Source organism: Amia ocellicauda, chromosome 22 (genome assembly GCF_036373705.1).
Source record: "Amia ocellicauda isolate fAmiCal2 chromosome 22, fAmiCal2.hap1, whole genome shotgun sequence".
NCBI classification, from domain to species: domain Eukaryota; kingdom Metazoa; phylum Chordata; class Actinopteri; order Amiiformes; family Amiidae; genus Amia; species Amia ocellicauda.
In genome coordinates this window covers 15,387,666-15,408,280 of record NC_089871.1, presented here as the reverse complement: position 1 = coordinate 15,408,280, position 20,615 = coordinate 15,387,666, and the positions used below count along the sequence as shown (strand labels likewise).

The window sequence follows — 20,615 nt, the reverse complement described above, 5'->3', positions numbered from 1 at the left end:
AAGAGTTGTGATGCCCCTAGCAAATTATTATTATTATTATTATTATTATTATTATTATTATTATTATTATTATAGCTGATGCTCTTATCCAGGGCAACTTACATTTGTACCCATTTATACAGCTGGGCATTATACTGGAGCAATCTAAGTGAAGTACCTTTGCTCAAGGGTACAACAGCACTGCCCCACCCAGGATTTCAACCCACAACCTTCCAGTCATGAGTCCAGAGCCCTACAACTACTCCATAGTGCCTATTACATGAAGACTAGTAATCCTGTTGTTAATCCAGAAACCCGAATTGTGCCCTAGCTGACCAAAATGAAAACACATAAGAAGCCTCAGTGTCCCCTTAAGATGATATGTGAGACAGTTTTGTTATGTGCAGAGGGAAGAAAACAATACCTCGTCTTGTGTAAAGGACAGAGAAAGGGTTGAACTTGTCGTTATTGGCGGGAAAGTGTAGAGAGCGCTCATAGATATTAGGAGTACACACACCTTAGTCAGGGCAGATTGTGTTCCCCTTAATGTCCATAGCAGCAGGATTGTTCACCTCCGCTATTCATGGAGATGAGAACATACACCGATCAGCCATAACATTATGACCACTGATAGGTGAAGTGACTAACACTGATAATCTCGTTATCATGGCACCTGTCAGTGGGTGGGATATATTAGGCAGCAAGTGAACATTTTGTCCTCAAAGTTGATGTGTTAGAAGCAGGAAAAATGCGCAAGCGTAAGGATCTGAGCGACTTTGACAAGGGCCACATTGTGATGGCTAGATGACTGGGTCAGAGCATCTCCAAAACTGCAGCTCTTGTGGGGTGTTCCCGGTCTGCGGTGGTCAGTACCTACCAAAAGTGGTCCAAGGAAGGAAAAGCGGTGAACCGGCGACAGGGTCATGGGCGGCCAAGGCTCATTGATGCACGTGGGGAGTGAAGGCTGGCCCGTGTGGTCTGATCCAACAGATGAGCTACTGTAGCTCAAAATGCTGAAAAAGGTGTCAGAACACACAGTGCATCGCAGTTTGCTGCATATGGGGCTGCATAGCCGCAGAACAGTCAGGGTGCCCATGCTGACCCCTGTCCACTGCTGAAAGCGCCTACAATGGGCATGTGAGCATCAGAACTGGACCACGGAGCAATGGAAGAAGGTGGCCTGGTCTGATGAATCACGTTTTCGTTTACATCACATGTATGGCCGGGTGCGTGTGCGTCGCTTACCTGGAGAACACATGGCACCAGGATGCACTATGGGAAGAAGGCAAGCTGACGGAGGCAGTGTGATGCTTTGGGCAATGTTCTGCTGGGAAACCTTGGGTCCTGCCATTCATGTGAATGTTACTTTGACACGTACCACCTACCAAAGCATTGTTGCAGACCATGAACACCCTTTCATGGAAACAGTATTCCTTGATGGCATTGGCCTCTTTCAGCAGGATAATGCACCCTGCCACTAAGCAAAAATGGTTCAGGAATGGTTTGAGGAACATAACATAATAATTCCCCAGATCTCAATCCAATTGAGCATCTGTGGGATGTGCTGGACAAACAAGTCCGATCCATGGAGGACACACCTAGCAACTTACAGGACTTAAAGGATCTGCTGCTAACGTCTTGGTGCCAGATACCACAGCACACCTTCAGAGGTCTAGTGGAGTCCATGCCTCGACGTGTCAGGGCTGTTTTGGTGGCAAAAGTGGGACCTACACAATATTAGGCAGGTGGTCATAATGTTATGTCTGATTCAGTGTATATCCCATGTTGGATCTGGGGATGGTGGGAAAATGCAGCTCTACATCATTGCTGTGGGTGTGTTGGACCAAGCCCCTTATCCAGTGATTTTAGGTCAGGATATCCCAATTCTTGAAGAGCAGTTGAGGTCAGATGACCTTTTAGCTTAGGGTTGTGTGGTGACCCAATCTCAATCCAGGAGACAGCATTCCCATGACCCTTCTGTAGATCAGGTGCTTAAAGCATTTCAAGATCATCCCTGCTTTGAGGCATGTAAGACAGAGCGGAAAACCAGGCGGGAGAAGAGAAGGGCTATGTTTGAGGGCGAGTTAGAGGAACCCATAACATTAGACAGTTTTGAGGTTCTCCCTTCAAATATACCAACTTAGACCCCTAGTTGCAAAGTGTGCTTTAAAAAGGCAGGAAATGGAGGTAGAGGAGGCTTTGTTGTAAAAGATGACAAGCTTTATATTACGGATGAGGAAGGAGAGAGATTAGTGCTCTCCAGGTGTCTATTGTCAGAGGTCTTGAGATTAGGGCAGGACATTTAGGACATGCCAAGACATGCAATTGTATCGGCAGCCATTTGTTTTGGCCTGTTTGTGTTAGGATGTAATGGAGTTCTGCAGGTCATGTCCTGAGTGCAATTTCACTGTTCCAGTTAACAGAGGTGACCGTGCCCCACTCATTGCTTTACCTATAGTTGAGGTCACCCTTTGTTGCATTGCTATGGATGTGGTGTGTCCCCTTGAGGGGAATAGAACTGGTAACAGGTACATCCTAGTTATATGTGACTATGCCACCCTCTATCCAGAGGTGTTCCCCTAAAAAAGGTCAAGGCAGGTGGCCAACTCCTTAATGCAGTTTATTTCTAGGGTAGGGATACCTATGGAAATTATAACAGATTAGGGACCAACTTTATGTCTACACTGATGAAACAGGTATATAGCTTGCTAGGGATCAAGGGCATAAAAACGTATCACCTGCAGACTGATGGCTTGGTCAAGCATTTCAATCAGACCCTTAATTTCTCCAAGTTGGTATGCGAGACTGGATCAGACTGGGACACTTGGTTACCATACCTCATGTTCGCATGAGTTCCACATCCATCAACAGGATTTTCACCTTTTGAGCCACTGTGTGGAATGCCAGTATGCGGACCCCTGGCAGTTCTAAAGTAAGCATGGGAAGGGGAGAAAAAAGGACAGCCACTCAATGTCCTTTCCTATATTGTCAAAATGAGAGACAATCTTGAGAACATCACTGAGGCAGTCCAGTCCAATATGACTCAAGTCCAAAAGCAGCAGAAGATATGGTATGACAAGTCATCCCAGGAGTGAAGCTTCAGGGCGGGGCAAAAAGTTATTCTGCTGTTACCCACCTCTACAAGCAGTCTGCTTAGCAAATGGCAGGGTCCATATGAGGTTGTGGCTAAAAGAGGCCCAGTGAATTACAAACTACTCATGCCTGATCACAGGAAGAAAAGTTTTTCATGTAAATCCACCCAAGGTGACTCGGGGAGAATAATCAGAACAGTATTTTCCTGGACTTCAAAAGGAATCATCCATACTGCCCAGTTTGGATCATCATTCTGATACTGATAGGAGAGACATAAAGACTATTATACTGGCAGGTTTGTTTCAGGAACAGCCTGGAAGAACTGACATCTTTCAACACCTCATTCAACGGGTGGATCCAGGGCCTGTGCGATAAACCAGCTTCAGACTTTCTGCCCGTTTGCTGCCTTCTTTTCAAGAGGAGGTCAACATCATGCTGAAAATGGGTGTAATTGAGTCCTCTCAAAGTGAGTCCTGTGATCACTGTCCCTAAGAAGGATGGGACTCTTCGATTTTGTGTTGACTTCTCCAAACATAATGCCATCTCAGCCTTTGACGCTTACCCAATGGTTGATGAACTGATTGAGTGTCTTGGCAAAGCACAGTACCTTAGTAATCCGGATTTATGCAAGGGGTACTGGCAGATTCCCCTGACTGCAGAGGCTAAAACTCTCACACCTTTTAAAGCCCCAAGCTGGTACCGTCGCTTTATCGTCAGTGTTTCTACCAAAGCAGCTGTCCTCGCTAACTTGACCCGCAAAGAGGCCAGTAGTCGATTGGCCTTTTAAGTACAAGGTGTTTTACCGAACTGACAAGGACAATATCCCCACTGACTATGTATTTAATATAAAGTGTATGCTTTTTGTTCTTATTGTTTTGAAATGTCTATAATTGCCTTCCACCAACTAGCTGAAATGTTTATTGCCTATGTTAGCATCTTCAGGCCACAAAATTGCAGCTCATCAGGAGTGAGGCTAACACTGTGTTCTAGGCCCAAGCACTGGCTTGAGTAAAGTCTTCTGTCTAAAGTCTGCGCTCCATTCAGTTAGGGGAGAGGCTTAGAGCGAGAAATGGTGTTTACGCTGCTAGGCTCCTCTCTCAGTTTGTTGCATATTCTTTGTAGATTATTATTCAAAGAAGTAGCATTTCTTTATTTGGTGGTTTTGCCATGTTTGCCTGTTTGAACTATGACCTCTGGACAATAAATACACCACCTCTTGTTTTTAACCATATATCTCTGTGTTGGACACTTATTTAATCAACCCCGGGCTTCTCGTCCTAACTACCGAGCTCATAGTAGTGACCTCACACCTATCAACTTTAACCAGTTGTGACTCATCACACTTTCTGATTAAAAAAATACAAAATCCCAATCATAGTTCTATTGAAGATGTGTTAAATACGTCAAATACAGGTTTTGAAAGTAGACCTTTCTACTGCAGAGTACACAAAATATCCTAATAAAATATTTAGGGTTGGCTTTGTGTAGGTTACACCACCACCAGCGTTCTTACCTTTTGTTTTGTGCTGTAATAATAAGAAATTACAGCATTTGTCTGATTACATACAAAAGGTTACATAATGTACAAGTTTGTCAAACACGTTTTTTACATTAGATCACTCCTTTCCGTAAATCCCACCAAAACAAAAAAAACAAGCAGGAATGTCATACTTGACTGAGTTTTACACGTCTTAACCACAGATCCCATGTCTCAAGACAAAGGACAAATACAGCTCTGGAAAAAACCTGCACTGCAAATTTGTTCTTAAATCAGCATCTCTACATGCAGCCATTCCATTCCAGTGTCTGTTGAATTCCAACACAGGCAGACTCCATTCTAGTGAATGAGCTACTGATTAGGTGATTACCTGAACCAAATCTTATTTAACAAGGAAAAGTATAAAAACCACTGCTATAGTCATCACTATCCTTTTGCAATAGGACCAGCTGGATGGCAAAAACAGAGCTAGTAGAACAATCAAAAGTAATTGGAATCAAAAAATAACTATTGACCATGCCAAAAGAGTTGAAAAGGAAAGTTGTGAGTGAGGAAAAGAAGGGTTCAATTCTGGCTTTACTGGCAGAGGGACACAGTGAGCGTCGGGTTGCATCCATCCATCAAATTTTAAAGACGGCGGTTCATAAGAACAAGGTCAAACAGTAGACATTGGGGACAACAGAGCTACAGACCGGCAGAGGGTGAAAACGACTCTCCACTGACAAGGATGACCGCCAACTAATTCGAATGTCACTCAACAACCGTAGGATGACATCAAGTGACCTACAAAAAGAATGGCAAATGGCAGCTGGGGTGAAGTGCATGGTGAGGCCGGTTCGAAACAGGCTCCTAGGGGCAGGGCTGAAGTCGTGCAAAGCTAGAAAAAAAACCTTAATCAATGAGAAGCAAAGAAAAGACCATAAGGATTGGATCGTAGAGGACAAGAGTAAGGTCATCTTCTCTGATGAGTCCAATTTTCAGCTTTGCCCACACCTGGTTTGCACCCACTGTGAAATTTGGTGGAGGATCGGTGATGATGAATCAGGCAGATCTGTCTTTGTGAAGGACACATGAATCAAGCCACGTACAAGGTTGTTCTGGAAGAAAACTTGCTTTCTTCTGCTCTGACAATGTTCCCCAACTCTGAGGACAATGCTCCATGCCACACAGCCAGGTCAATCAAGGTGTGGATGGAGAACCACCAGATCAAGACCCTGTCATGGCCAGCCCAATCTCCAGACTTGAACCCCATTGAAAACCTCTGGAATGTGATCAAGAGCAAGATGGATGGTCACAAGCCATCAAACAAAGCTCAACTGCTTGAATTTTTGTGCCAGGAGTGGCATAAAGTCACCCAACATCAATGTGAAAGACTGGTCGAGAGCATGCCAAGACGCATGAAAATCAGGGTTATTCCACTAAATATTGATTTCTGAACTCTTCGTAAGTTAAAACATTAGTATTGTGTTGTTTAAAAATGCATATGAACTCATTTTATTTGCATTAGTCGAGGTCTGACAGCACTGCATCTTTTTTGCAATTTTGACCAGTTGTCATTTTCTGCAAATAAATGCTCTAAATGACAATATTTTAATTTGGAATTTGGGAGAAATATTGTCAGTAGTTTATAGAATAAAACAAAAATGTTCAGATACGAGGCTGCGGCAATTAAATACTCAACAACACGAGCTGCTGACAGCTGAGGAAATGAGTGTCCTCTCTTGTAACTAAGAATGATAGTTGCCTCACTTTTTTATTTAATAACCAATATTTAACTGTTAGTGTCCTACCTGTTCAGGAATGCCGGTTTCTGCCCCTTTGACAGTTCAAGTCCTCTGGGGATGTTGGCTCCGCCGTGTCCCCAGCCTCCTCTGCACACTTGTGTCCATCACACAGTGTACCTCTCGCCCAGGCAGACACAGCGATTGGCTCGAAGGCCGGTCAATCAGCCAGCCGGCTCGGCTCCCATTTGCTGGCTCATGTATTTTGCAATGTTCTATCTTGTCTCTCCAGGAAAGCAGATTGGCCCAATCTGGTCCAGTTAGACAAGGAGGTTACCAGCGAGCAGATGCCACAATTAACTAGTCACTTTTCCACGTTAGATCACACCATTTAAAGGCTTCTTATGAAACTTACACTGAATAAGGCAGGAGTTCGGCATTGAGCAACCAGTACACCTTTATTAAACAGATTTGGGCGTTTGCTGAATTCATAACAGTGCTGGCAGTATGTTAGTGTGCACCATGGTTGTAAACCAGTGGTTAAACATTTCGTTGGGTAATAGGAATAAAGTAAACCAGGGGTGTCAGACTCCAGTCCTTGGGGGCCATAGTCTCCACTGGTTTTTGTTCCAACAGGAGATCCCAATTAATTAATGTAATTATGTAGTGAGGTAGGCCTAACTCAAACTTTCATATTTTATTTGTGTGGCCAATCTTACAATTTGTTAATTATTCAAAACATTGAACCCACAGAGTCTGGAGAAAAGGGTTACATTCATCCAGTTAATTGTTTAATTAGACCAATTAAGGAGCCAAGAGCAAAGAGCCAGGTTGGAATGAAACCTAGCCCTCCAGAGGAGACCGGAGGCGATTGCTGCCGGAGTTCTGTCCATCCTGATCTTCAGTGCATTTTCACTCCTGAAACAACTCATGCAGTCTACCACAAGATGGCAGCACTACCACCATCCCAGTAACAACACTGGACAGCAGGTACCCAGCTCTTTTAGAATGACTTAAAGTTAAGTTATGAAAGACTTGGTGCAATATAACCATTTCTATCACTAAACCCCTATACCCCACATACAATGGTTAATGCTAATTAGCCTTAAAATACATTTAGACTAGCACACAAGTGCAAAACTAAATGAGCCATTCTGCCACAATGATTGGTTGTCAAACAAACGGGCTAAAATCCACCTCCTTTACACCCAAAACAAGCAGAACAAAGTTTCAAAGGCCATGCATAACTGACTGATGTATTCTGCTACTATATTACAGTAACACATGTGTAGCAGATCTGATTTCTTTTGGAACAATGATGGGACTCACACAAGGTTCATATATACAAAACATTTATTACATGCATTACAGTTTGCTCCCCGTCTTCCCTCCCCCTCTTGTGCAATCAATGTCCACTGCAAGCTTTCAATTAAAATATTCAAATTAAAAAAAAAGCATCAGGAACATTTAAAGATTGATGACATAACTAATTTCCCTCTGAGGCAGATCTGCACAGGCCCAGTCCTGCTGCAATTAAAAGACTAAAGGCAATTTCTCAAATCTGGTGCAATCTAAAACCCAAAGATGCGGTTGCCCACTAAGACTGGATTTCTGCATGCCTGCCTATTTGGAATCTGAGCAGAATAAAAACAAAACTCCAAGAGGAAACCAGTTACAAGGATCAAAAGAGTTCACATTATTCCTGGGCCTGCCTGGCCCATCCTCCATCCGTTTCTCATTCTGTCTCTTCAAGCAACGTGGAAAGTAGAGAGTCTTAACAAAATAATCCAATCGATTCCAGTTCCGAGTGCGGAATGTGCGGAGCTTGGCTTTGGAATGTTCCGAGACGCACCGATCCAAGCAAAACAAGCGAGGCCCGGTTATCAAGGCAGTGACACTGGTTAAGCAAACAGTACACATGGCTATACAAGGTGAAAATATATATAAAAAAAAAGGGGAAATCATACTCAAGAGGTATTAACAGTGGTAAAGTAGGTGAAAACCGTAAATTGAACATTGTCATGGCATCTTAACGCCAGGTTTTAAAAGAGTGGAATGTTGATCACGGAACAGAAACCTAACCTTCCATCCTACTAATGTGGGGTTTCCATAACCCTGTGTTTAATTAAGCTTTTTCCAACATTTTTAAGCTAATTGGTCCCTCATTAAGATCCATCAACACAAGAACATTTTGGAAGATGGATAGACCCAAGGTCGAGGGGATGGGATGGAGAGAGTGACCAGTCAAGAAGTACAAGTTCTAAGCAATTTAGTATGCACCTCTGCAGGTCATATCCACAGATTGTTTTTTTTTTTTTTTTTGTTCTGCGATTAAGATGGTCCTGCATGAAATGTTAGGCTGATGCACAGTAAGTCACTTGTAGTATCAATGGGAGCATCCCGGAGGATTGGTCACAGTCATAGCTTAGAAACTGTGCCACACTACATCAAAACAAGGGGAGGCTGTATATTGCAATTCAACCAGCAATCTCCATCTGCTCAGTGAAAGTAATATTTAAAAGGCAAAATGTATAGATCTGCTAAAGAGAGAATAGCACAAAATAAAAATAGTCCCTTATATATAAAAAATAACCAGTTTAATAGCACTTTAAATTTAAAAGGTGATCAATATTGTCACTTTCATTGTAAGCGATTTAAAAAAATTATACAAATTAGCACAGCCTCAGTTTGACAATATAAAAATACTTGAATTCTAGAGTTGGTTACCACACAAGGGGAAATGGCTGTGCTTCTTAAATTAGTATCACTGATACAAACCCTTACTTAAAACATTCATACTTAAAAAAGGGACCCCCTTGTTTCAAGATGCGGTATAAATAAAATTGAAAAACGAAAAAGTTCATCTGCAGGCAAGTTTTCATTGGGTCCCCTTTATCCCTGTAAACATCCCTGTAAGTCGCTGCATTCCTCATGTTTTCAAAGGACAGCCAAGGAGGGGGGGGGGTTTGGGTGAGTGTCATGGGAAAAACTGTAGATCTTCCTGGGTTATGCACAACAGTATCGCATACGTCAACCGTGGGATATATTTAAAAAAAAAAAAAAAAAAAAAAAAAAAAAAAAAAAGGAAAATGGTAGGATGTTGCAGATACACGATTTGGAAAGACTCTAGCTGGTCCTCTTCTAGGGATTAAACAGTTTTGAAGCCAACCCCCCCCTTAAAAAGGAAGAAAAAAGCCACCTGTGATCAAACAATAAACACATACTGTTCTTCATCTCACTGGGAGGGGCCACAATCTGGTTTCTGCCAGGACTGCAATGGATGCTGAGAGCCTCTCTCTCTGTACAGTTTCCTCCTGCCTGGATGCTTGGCAAAGAGGCTGCTACGAGCTTCTTCACTGGTCAGAAAAACCCCTAAACAAGAACATCTCCTCAGAGAGGCACATCAAATTCCATTCTTCATCAAGTCTTCATTTCGGGAACAAACTACCAAGATAGGGGGAATTAAAAACTAAAAATAAGATAAAAATAAAAAGCTATCTTTGACACAGCTCGTCACCCGCCCATTCTCTTCCCAAGCGCCCCTTCTTCACTGCTGGTTTCTAGTAGTCCTGCCCATCCTCTGGGTAGCCCCCCTGGTAGCCCTCATCCTGGTACTCTGGGTAGTAGGCCACAGCCTCTGCCCCATTCTCTCCACCCTCGCTCTTGGGGCAGTACTTGGCGTCGTAGATCTGCCGGCCCAGCCCAAAGTTCTGGCCACTCTGGTTGGCGCCTTGGGTGTAGCCCATCTGCAGGGACATGGTGCTGTTGTCGCACTTGTCAGTGCCCAGTTTCTGGTCATAGATGGCACGGCGGGTGCCAGGGGCAGTCATGCCAGCCTGTGGGGGAGGCAATGGAGACCAGGTTGGCTGTTAGCAGTTTTACATTCCATTGAGATCTTGGTGGTTAGAACCTTTTCCAGCCACAAACCTATTCTTGTTCTTTGCTGAAAGACCCTACAGAATTCAGGCCCTCATATAAAAATGTAAAAAGATCAACTACAAACAAACTACCAGGGAATGTGCTCTTAGCCTAGTGGAGGAAGGAGGGCTATTGGTTCTGGTCTCAGTTGGGGAGGATAAAAAGCAAAATGTTTTACGTTAACGTTTCCTTAAACCCACCACCTCTAGTCTTGACTGTAGAGATACACCTGTAGTCTTTTAGCATAGCTTCCCTCATTCATTTTGTTCAGCTCTATGAAGCATTCAGCACCTTTGTTAGCTTACGAAAAACCATACTATAGATGCATGATTAACGCAGGGGAAAAAGTAAATATTTAATATGTTTTTCAAATTTACAAAGCTTTTGTTCCACAGATGTTGGAGCAAGACGATAAACGGGCCCATTTAAATAAAGGAAATTTCAACTTCTTTTCACTGATGAAAGCCGCGGACCGGTTTCAAAGGGCTTTGTTTTTAAACAATTTTGTTTGTAAGCTGCAGGTCTAGGAAGTGTGGATATAAAAAAAAAAAAAAAAAGCATTTTAATACAAACATTAGTCATTCTTGCACAAAATCTTTCATCTACGTTTGTCTAAGTTTTAATTTACCAAAGAACTTTATAATTTATCAGTCCGCAACCATTTGTGGTGGTGTAAAAAGAAGCAGGGAGGGTGGCCTACCTGGCTGGCTCCCTTGTTGGTGCCCATCTGCAGACTGATGGTGGAGTTGTCCATGGGCGGGAGGATATGGGCCTTGGGGTCGTACAGGTGTCTCCTGGTGCCATAGGCATTCATGCCGGCCTGGCTGGCACACTTATTGGTACCCATCTGGAAAGGCAGGGACACAGGAAATAAGCATCCAATTTCCCAAACAGAGGAATTGTTGGAATGGTCGGTAACGCAAAGATTCCAGATGAACCAGCCTGTTCAGTGCCATTAACATCAAACCACAGGATCACTCAGTGCTCCCTACCTGCAGCCCAATCACACACTGGCCAGCCTTCATCTTCTCCTCATCAAAAGCCCTCTCCTGTTTGTCCGCGTACTTCACCCCGATGTCCATGCTTGACTGCAGGCCTTTGGTCTTAGCCTGAGGGAAGAGGAGGTCACTCAGAAAACCCACAATCAAGGCAAGCTCCAGCCTGGCATGAAATCCAGCACTCTCTCACAGATAAGACATCACCAGTAAATGTGTGGTACGGTGGCACCCACAAAGTGTCAAGTCAATGCCATAATCATTACTAACCATGCCAGCCAATGCCAGGAGGGTGGTCTGGACCTGGGTCAGGTTGCCACTCTCAAACAGGTCGTTGGCTTCGAAGATGTCGTGAGGCTTCAGGCCATATCTCGTGATGGCCTTAATGAAATTGGACAGGTTCTCCAGCTAAATCAAGGAGGAGAAACATTTCATTATATCAGATCAGTAGTCCGTGGGTCCAATAATGAGAGATGGCCCCGATTGAATGAGCAACCAGGGCTAAGCAGTTATGTCCTCTCCTCAAAGGCACGAGGACTTCTTAACCTCGGTCCCGCTTCTACTTCTTTCTCTACAGTTCTGCACCAAGTGCGAGCTTGATAAACAGGTTGGGATGGAGTCCTGCTAATTATAGCGAGGTGTAGAACAAAAATGCTGCAGGTTAAAGCGTGGTTCTTAAATGGCCAATGAGCTGGAGGCACTGAAACTAAATTGCAAGATGGCCATCTCTTACAGTGTCTATGCAAACGTTTTATGAAAGCAATGATGACCAGCGTGCAAACAGTTCCTTGTTTGAAAATCATAACCCCACCCCCCATCCCGTCACAGGTGGTCAATTTTATATTAAAATATTGGCTTTTTTTTTTGTGGAGGGGAAGTGCTTTATGAGGATTTGAAACTGCCCTTCAGGGTGCAAAGTAGTGAAAATACAACTCATATATAGTTAGCATGTTCAGCTCCTTTTATTTTGGAAACTTAGATCTTAGTGGGCACCTTACATCTCATTTTGAAGACATTGTATGTGAGAAAGTTCACAAACCACTTCCTATGTAAACCAGAATTGTTCACATCTGTTCTATTTGGGAAGAGTGATGTGGCTTAGTAAAATGTAATGCTATGAAGTACCACAATTATTTCAGTCCAGAACTGTTCTAAAACTCAAAAACAGGCAAACCTTGGTGCATACAGTACTCTATAAAGTGAAAATATTTATTTTTGATCTTCACTTTTAGGGTTGGTTTGGGAATGATGCCTACTTTAACACAGGTCTCTAGTTAGATTACATTAAAGTCCCAGAAGGTAAAACTCCCAGGATTAGCTAACAATTACATGGCCATATAAAGATTATAGGTACATTTTTACTTATATGTAAGACCTACTGTCAACCTACTTACAATACTTAATGTTTTTAAGTTGCCCGCTAACTACTGCCATTTCTTCATTAGGGGTTTGTCTTATTATCAAATGAATGTCACAATGGCATCTTATCTAGGGTAGGTAATGCCTTCACCTCACAGAAGCCAAGCCTCACCTGATGCCAGTTCTGAGAGGACTGGCTGATCTTTTTCACAGATCCAGGCTGCAGTATGTTGATCAGTCTACAGTAGAGGGAAAAAAAAGAAAAAAAAAATCTTTAGTTGATCTGAAAACTGCAAAAATAACTTCCCAATCAAGAGGCAAGTCAGCACTGATGTACAGACTGCAAAACACGCACTGGGGGTAAAAACATTACACATCATGGTCACTACATGGTGACCACACTCACTCGCAGAGGATGATGCCATTCTTCAGCCCCTTCTGGAAGTCATCCCCAATGGACCGGCCGGTCACTTCCTCAATCCAGACCCGCAGCTCCTCCTCCTTCTGGGGGTCATATTTCTGGGCGATCTGACAGAGACAGAGAGAGACAGAGAGAGTCACACAACAGCAGAGATACCCAAAACAGAATCCCTGAATCCCCTGTAGTCCTGTATGGAGGCATGGCTTTTCACAGACGACCCCTGGACAATATTACCAAAGTGCATGTAATAGGACTTTAACATGTCCAAATCTATGCAAACAATCAAATTAAGGAAACAAAAAGTGAAATATACAGCACTGGGTTGCCTTCAGCTAGTACAACTGCACTAGATCAGACATTCAGTCAGTGAAACAGACCATTTGCTAATTCAGGGCTTCCTTGCACTGGAACTCAACACAGACATTCGGGCAGTGGATAATGGATAACCAATGCTCACACACTAGATGACAAGCACACAACAGCTGACCAAACACTTACTGGTTTACCTCAAGCATTTAGAGCTGTTTATGTCAACCCTATGTCCTGGGGACCCAATGTCCTGCAAAGTAATTGGGAGCTAGGTTTGGGCATTGGGTCTCCAGGACAAGGGTTAAGAACCACTGATTTGGAGCAATGACAAGGACATGTAGAACCCACAGTGATAAGCTTTCACAAGCACTGCAAGAACCTCTGACAATCCAGCATCTCAAACACAACAGGAAGCAAACTACTCTTGCCAAAAACACTCGCACAGACAGTAAATGGTACAGACAGCGACATGGGAATTCAAGGCGAGACGCAAATCCACAGTCTGTGGTGCCCTGACTGTAGGCCTTGCTGCAGCTAGAGAAAGAATGGCTCTGGAACATTTCAGACTTCTAGAACATTCTGTGCTACTATAAACTGAATTAGAATGATATGGATGTTGAGACAAAAAAAAAAAAAAAACTTCCGTGAATACTCCTTGCACAAGAGGACATGTTATGCGTTAAACTTTACCAAACAAAATTAGAAAATCTTTGCTGTGGACTGCCAGTTTTGTTTTTTTTAATGCATGCAATACAAATCAATTACATAGAAGATGAAAGAGGATAAATTCGAAAATTCTAAAAATTAAGGCCAAAGTTAAGACCACAAATGTATTGATCTGGGAAGGGGAAATTTAAGAAAATGATTAAATTAGCTGTTGGGACAGTAGGGGGTGTTACTTTGGGACACAGCATTTAAAATACAAATCCCTGGGTCTATGCAAATGTGCATTCATATTCTCTGTAGATAAATGCTGAGTTTCAACAGTTCTGCCATCCTATTTCAATTTAGTAGCCACCACAGACCTAATAACTCACAAGCATCCGTTTCATACTTGAAATCTCTACAGGTCGTGGCAGCTTAAGCACTTGCAAACTGCGCAGAGAACTGATTGTTTGCACTTGTCCCCCTTGTCTATTCGAGCACTCAGTCTGCTATTGGCCCAGGCACTACCGCACATCCTGAGATGAACATCGGATGAGCCGATCTCATAAACAGGAAGAGGCAGAGAAATGGGGGTGGGGGGAGGTAGGTTCATCAGGAGGTGATATGACAGAGCAAAGACCTCAAGAGATGCAGCCAGCTCACCTTCGGCCTACACTGTTCTTTGAACCTAGAGATGTGGCTTCTTTGCACAGTACTCGTCTGACTCATTAGCAGCAAGTTGTGGGAAAAGATGCAGTCCATAGTGTCAAATTGTAAATTTGCACTTGACAGTCTTTGTAATTCGGACAGTCTCCCACTCATTTATTTTCTAAAGTAAAATTCCTACCGCGTCTTTCTATTCCAAACCACTCGAAAGCTCATGCAAACATCTTCAGAGTGAAAGTACAGCCTGGCCTCAGTCTTCGGTGACCCCTAAGTCAGTAGCAGTCTTAGATGAGCAGGCCCCTTTGTTTGTGAGCTCAAGCTTTCCAAATATATAGGTGCCAGAGGAGAAGGAAGTATGCAACACTTACAAAAGAAAACGCCAAGAGCTCTTCCTCATTTCATCGGTTACATGATGGATAAAATAAAAAAACAGTCCATGCTGACCTGTCCAAACATGCAAGGCAAAGAATTGAACAGCAACCCTAAGCAAACTCCACAGGAAGTTACAGAGCTTCACTGTGTATCATTTCCTCTTCTGAGTATTAATACAAAGCGTGGTAATTCTGTGCCTACTGCAAGCCTCCTCTGCTCTGGCAACACTGAAAATGAGCTCTTCTACTTCCATTCAAGCAAACCTCCAGCCACAGTCTGGCTTGGGACATCTAGAGAGGATCTTTGCTACATGCTGTTCTCACATTTTTACTTCGCAGGTCCACATCTGCTACATGGTTGTCACATGCAACCAGAATCCTTCAATGATGACAGTTTGATCTCCCTTTCACATTTTTACCAGTGGGGGGAATGTTACAATATGACAGAAAACCTGGGTGGTATAATTAAAATGAAAGGGATATTTTGGATCAGCTACAGGAGTCTCTATCCCCAGTCCTGAAGAGCTACAATCTTACAGGTTCCACAGGCCATTTGACAACTAAACATTTGGGGGAAACCAGATATCTTGACTCAATCTATAAAAGGGCTTTAATAAAAAAAAAAAACATTTAGACTCATGGGTCAAGGCTGCAGACCCGTGATCACATGTGCAAGAAGGAGAATCTCATATATGCATGAGCGACAATATGGAGTCTGTTCTCTGGGACTTGCAATTCTGTCTGAAATCTAATAAAAGCATCCCTACTCCCAGCACACCTGGGTTTATACAGTGTGGAATAACATGTTGACTGCAATCTTCTGGCTTCTGCAAAGTTGTCAAATACAAACTGGACAAGGGCCAGTTTTAGAGAAATACAGGTTTCATTCTTAAGTTATGTGGTTATGGAGGTTTGTTTTTTCCTATAGAGGGAATGCAAGTGGTTGAACTCGTGGAAATAGACCAATTGCATTATGCAAAATATATGGCGAGAGTTGAGGGGGGGGGGGGGGGGGGGGGGGTCCAAAACTGGTTTACCAGAAACTGCAATCCCCGCAGCACCACATGGTTTAAACTGCAGAGTGAATCTTTTACTGTGGATTTAATCAACAATTGCAAGCAAAAGAAAATGGCCAGAATAAGGCAGGCAAATGGACCACAAAAACAAACAAAATAGCTCAACAGGATTACCAGAAACCTTCAGGGATTTTCAAGATTACAAACATGAAAAATTTGGGGGACATTTTTGGAATTCCCCTTCCCCCTCACACTTCTGTTTCATCAAAGGAAAGGGATTTTTGTGCAGTTACAGCTGTGCAATAAAGCAAACAATTGAGACATTAAAAAGAACCAATAAGATCAAAGTCTACACACACATACCCAGTGGTGTAGCTTTAGTTTCAGTGCTGTTGAGTGGGTAGAACCAAGTCAGAGATTTGTGGGAAAGACTTCACCTGTACACATCTATGAATGATAGAGTTTCATAAAGTGTGTGTGTGGGGAATGGGGTGATTTCATATTTCCAAAAGTGAATTATGCCTATGATTGAGGGGGACACCATTTCTTTAACCACTCATGCCAAAAACTACACTTAATAGTTTTGCTTAAACTCCCTATTGACAGCTCTTCAGGGTTGAAACAAAGGTTTGTGGCACCACTATCAATCTTTGCAGACCATTTCTCATTTTGGAACTTATTTAGCAAGTTCTGTATAATCTTTGTTTGTCAAACATTTTTTTGTGGACAAAGCACTTTAGGTTGAAGAAAAAGGAATTTGAAAAAACTTGTGCAGAATGTTTAGTGGCCTGACTGGTATCCATATCTCAGGGGCAGCCTGTGAGGGGGCAACTTCCCCCGTGTGGGACACCAGCAGGTCTTTTGTTTAAACAAGGTCAGGAATTCCAGGGCCACATATTTGTTTTGTCTGTGGGGCTCTAAGATACTGGGATTTGCGAACCATTCTCTTCATTGTTTATCTAAGAGAGGGCGGTGGGGCGGAGGATGACGTCCTGAAATAACACTCATTTCAGGGACAGGTTTAGGAGACCGATACTGCGGTGTATGAATGCCAGGTTCTGGAAGTCAAAGATTTAGAGAGCAAGCCAAATAAGACTTCCATTGTATTGTAGCTTGATCCACCTTGGGTTAAAATCAAGACAAAATTGTAGGGACCTATAGAAGTCAACACCATGAGTATTTTCAACATTATTACTCTTGCTGACACACATGGAGTTAAAAACACTATTGTGCTCTTCTGGTTTGTGTAATTTGGCCAAAAGGTATGCAGTGCATTGGAGGTGAACTGAAAATCAAAAATGCATGTATTTTTTGCCATGCATTTGTTTATGGACTTTAAAAGCTAAAGTTAAAGTAAAATTCTCTCAACGAAAGCCAGAAGAGACCTATACTTATGCAGGCAGACATTTCCCCTCAGCGTCTTTACAGCTGTGCAGTATGCCAAGAAACTATGTAAATAGCCCCAACATCAGATGCACAGAAGCCTCTGTAGGAATTAAGGAGGTGGCCCAAACTTGCGCGCAGCTTCTCATCCAAGAACAATGTTTTTGCAAGTTGCAAACCGGGCACACGAGAGAAAACAAAAGGACATCATTGTGCGCCTCGGTCTGCACAAGCCCAGCACTAATGCACCAGCACTAATGCACCAGCACTGTACAGCTGATGACAAGACATAAGATGTCCAGCGAGTGCGGTTTCAAGATCACCAAGAAAGGGGAAGAGACAACACAGCCTTTTATTAAAAAAAAAAAAAAAAAAAAGAGGAAAAGAAAATGACCCATTGCATTAACATGGACCCTTGCATTGACTTGCACAGTCCAGCCATGCCCTGGCTCCTTTTCGACAAAGATCTGCTGCAGCAAACAGCCAGCCGGCCTGCCAGTCAACCAGCCACATAAGAGTTTCATGGTCACGTGACCGCTCTTGCGCTTCAAGACTTGCACAGCCACGACTGATGGGAAAGAAGCATCGAGAAAGAAAAACTCTATTGCATCTGAATCCATACCTCAAAAAACCTCAAGCCACAAGAGGAACCTCCTTCAACCTCAGCAGCTGGAAAGGCGGGGAAAAGCAACAGCTAAAACTAAACCTTGGCTAAAACCATTTAAAACGATACAAGGCGGGTCTTTTGTTGGTGGGATGCAGTGTGCAGTCAGTTGGGAAAGTAAAAAAAGTGTATAATTTTCTTAAAGAGTACATAGGCTTGGCAGGGCTCTGAAGAATGCATCCTAGGTTCTCTCATATGGGAGGAGTCTTCAGAAGTGTGGTATGCTCTTCTAGGTCAGTTTCCATGTGTTCTTGACATTACATTATTGCTGCATTACCCTACCCTGCTGGTTGTTGCTCCAACTGAGCTCTCGGTTACTAAATTGAACCTTTAAGTTCTGAAATCAGAGGCTTTTAATTATTTTATTTTATACAGTAGGGGTTTAATAGTATACAATTATATATGGAACTTGTATTAAGGAACCAACTTTTTACCAATCACAATTGAAATAGTCAAATAAGGAAATTTCAATTAAGGGTTCAATTAAGTAATTAAGCACTCAGTTGGAACAAAACACAGCAGGATAGGGGTTCCACTGGATTAAATCAGTTATTAATTTATTAAATCAGTGCCCAACTCCAGCCCTTGGGATTCACAGTCCAGCAGAATGTGTAGAGATCTATAAATCACCACCAAGGCAATCTATGGGAACAAAAACCAGAAGACAGAGGACCACCCCCTCTTCCAGCTCCAGTCTGACAATCTGGAAAGAGTTCAGTTTAATTGAAAACTCCAGTCAGGCATAGCTGAGCACATAGAAGGGGGGGGGGGGGTTACAATAATAATAGTAAGCATTCCTTTCTGACACTCCACTCCATAAGCACATATCATTTGGCTCCCAACTTCACGCTAATGCAGTATCCACAACCACACAATTCCTCAGCAAAGCTTCTGGGATGCATTAGGGGGGGAAAAAATAACAAGGAGGCAAGATGATACCAGAGTCAGGCATTGTGCTAAGCTATTCCCCAGCAGTCACACAAAATAAATAAAACTAAGCTTGTAAAACTGCATTGCATAACTTGCATAGTGGATTCGGCCTTTTCTTCTGGCATGTGAACGCAATGTGGCCGTCATTAGACTAGTTAAGGTGGGGAGCAGGAGACAGGTAGTCTGTGCTGAGCAAGGGAAATATTTAGTAAAGGAGGAGGATAATTGAGGATAATGGTAAACGGACAATTCAGAGACGATGGGAGTGGACCCCGCTTTAACAACTGTCAGCAGGATCATCATTATCCACGGGAAGGCGTGGCGGTTCAGCGGGTTTCTCGGGGTAGCTGTGACCTGTGGTCGGGTAGTTGCAGCGCAGATGTGAGCAGTTCTGCGCAGACCTGCACAATCCCAGCGATCCCATTGGTGGAGCCGCACTACAAGAGGCGCCAGGCGAGATTTCTGGCTCCCGATATCACCCATCTATCCAGAGACTGGCAACTGGTGTATTCGTGGAGATGAAATGCAAACTGCTATAAATGGCGTTATATGGAAACCGTTTAGCCAAATGAACCAGAGGTCTCTTATCTGTTATTTGTGCCAGTTACCAGAAAAGTTTCTGCTCACACACGTGTTTAGAAAGAAATGTGGTTTAATACACGCCAAGAGGACCGAAGAAGTGAAAGTCCGACGAAAAAACGCACGTTTATTGTTCCTTAAATGTATTAGATATGGGTTTAATTTAGCGCCTGTTCCAGTTGGCGACTGAAGACACGGGCGACGCCCCGGACTGCTCTTAAAAGTGGCCAAACTTGACAGCAACAATATATCAATATTACTAAAATAGAAAGTACAAAGTCGCCAACGCAGGCCTATATGAAAATGTATGGAAATTAAACGCAAACAATCAGCCTCTGGTTTTACCAACACAGAAATGGACGGAATGTAGTTTTACCCTATAACTGGAGCAAAAAAAAAAAAAAAAAGTTATTACCATTTCTGTACAATTCAAACATAGTGTACAGAGAGGGACTAACAGGGCAGACGTCTGAATACAATATAAACAGGTGTTAAATAAGGTTAGAAAAGATGTCCACCACAAAACAATCCAATGAAGCTCCAACGCTTGAGTATTTCGCTTCGCGCTTATTGAGCACAACTAAAAAAAAAAAAAAAAAAAACTACCAAAAAAAGACAATTCATACACAGAAGCACTACTTACTTTGCTTTTGACTTCTGCGGAGAAACCATAAGCAGGCCCCCTGTTGAACTGCGAGCTGGACATGGTCGTTTGTGGCGGGGTTTGCAGAGACACCGAGGGCTGCAGCGTCGCTCCTCCGATACACAGGCGCTCTGAGCCGGGCTGCGGCCGGGGACACTTCCTTTCAAAGTTTGCTCCCGCACTGCCGCCCGCTTTGCTACAAGCCCCGCCTTTTCTTCTTCTCTTTTTTTTTTTTTTGTCTTTGATCGATATCAAAAACTCCATATAAGGATAGAAAGACCCAAATTCCTCCAGGATGGGGAGTTTCCTGTGTCCCACCCCCATTTGCGGTAGCCGGGGGGGGGGGGGGGATTTCTTGAATCACAGAGCCGCCAGTGGCTCAAATGGGCTACTGTCTGACGTCACCCAGACAGGCATCTGCGTTA

The 20,615-nt window shown here is 43.1% G+C and overlaps 1 protein-coding gene across 1 annotated transcript; it reads right to left on the bottom strand.

Moving 5' to 3' along the window:
* Window positions 1–7,626: 7,626 nt before the first annotated feature.
* cnn2 (calponin 2) lies at window positions 7,627–20,355 on the bottom strand. The gene is made up of 7 exons (XM_066695101.1): window positions 20,191–20,355; window positions 12,970–13,091; window positions 12,736–12,802; window positions 11,475–11,612; window positions 11,202–11,318; window positions 10,910–11,056; window positions 7,627–10,127 (listed from the first exon to the last, which is right to left on the bottom strand). Exons 1-7 carry the CDS (start codon window positions 20,251–20,253, stop codon window positions 9,852–9,854), a joined length of 930 nt encoding a protein of 309 aa, XP_066551198.1. The 5' UTR covers window positions 20,254–20,355; the 3' UTR covers window positions 7,627–9,851.
* Between the last annotated feature and the right edge of the window lie 260 nt (window positions 20,356–20,615).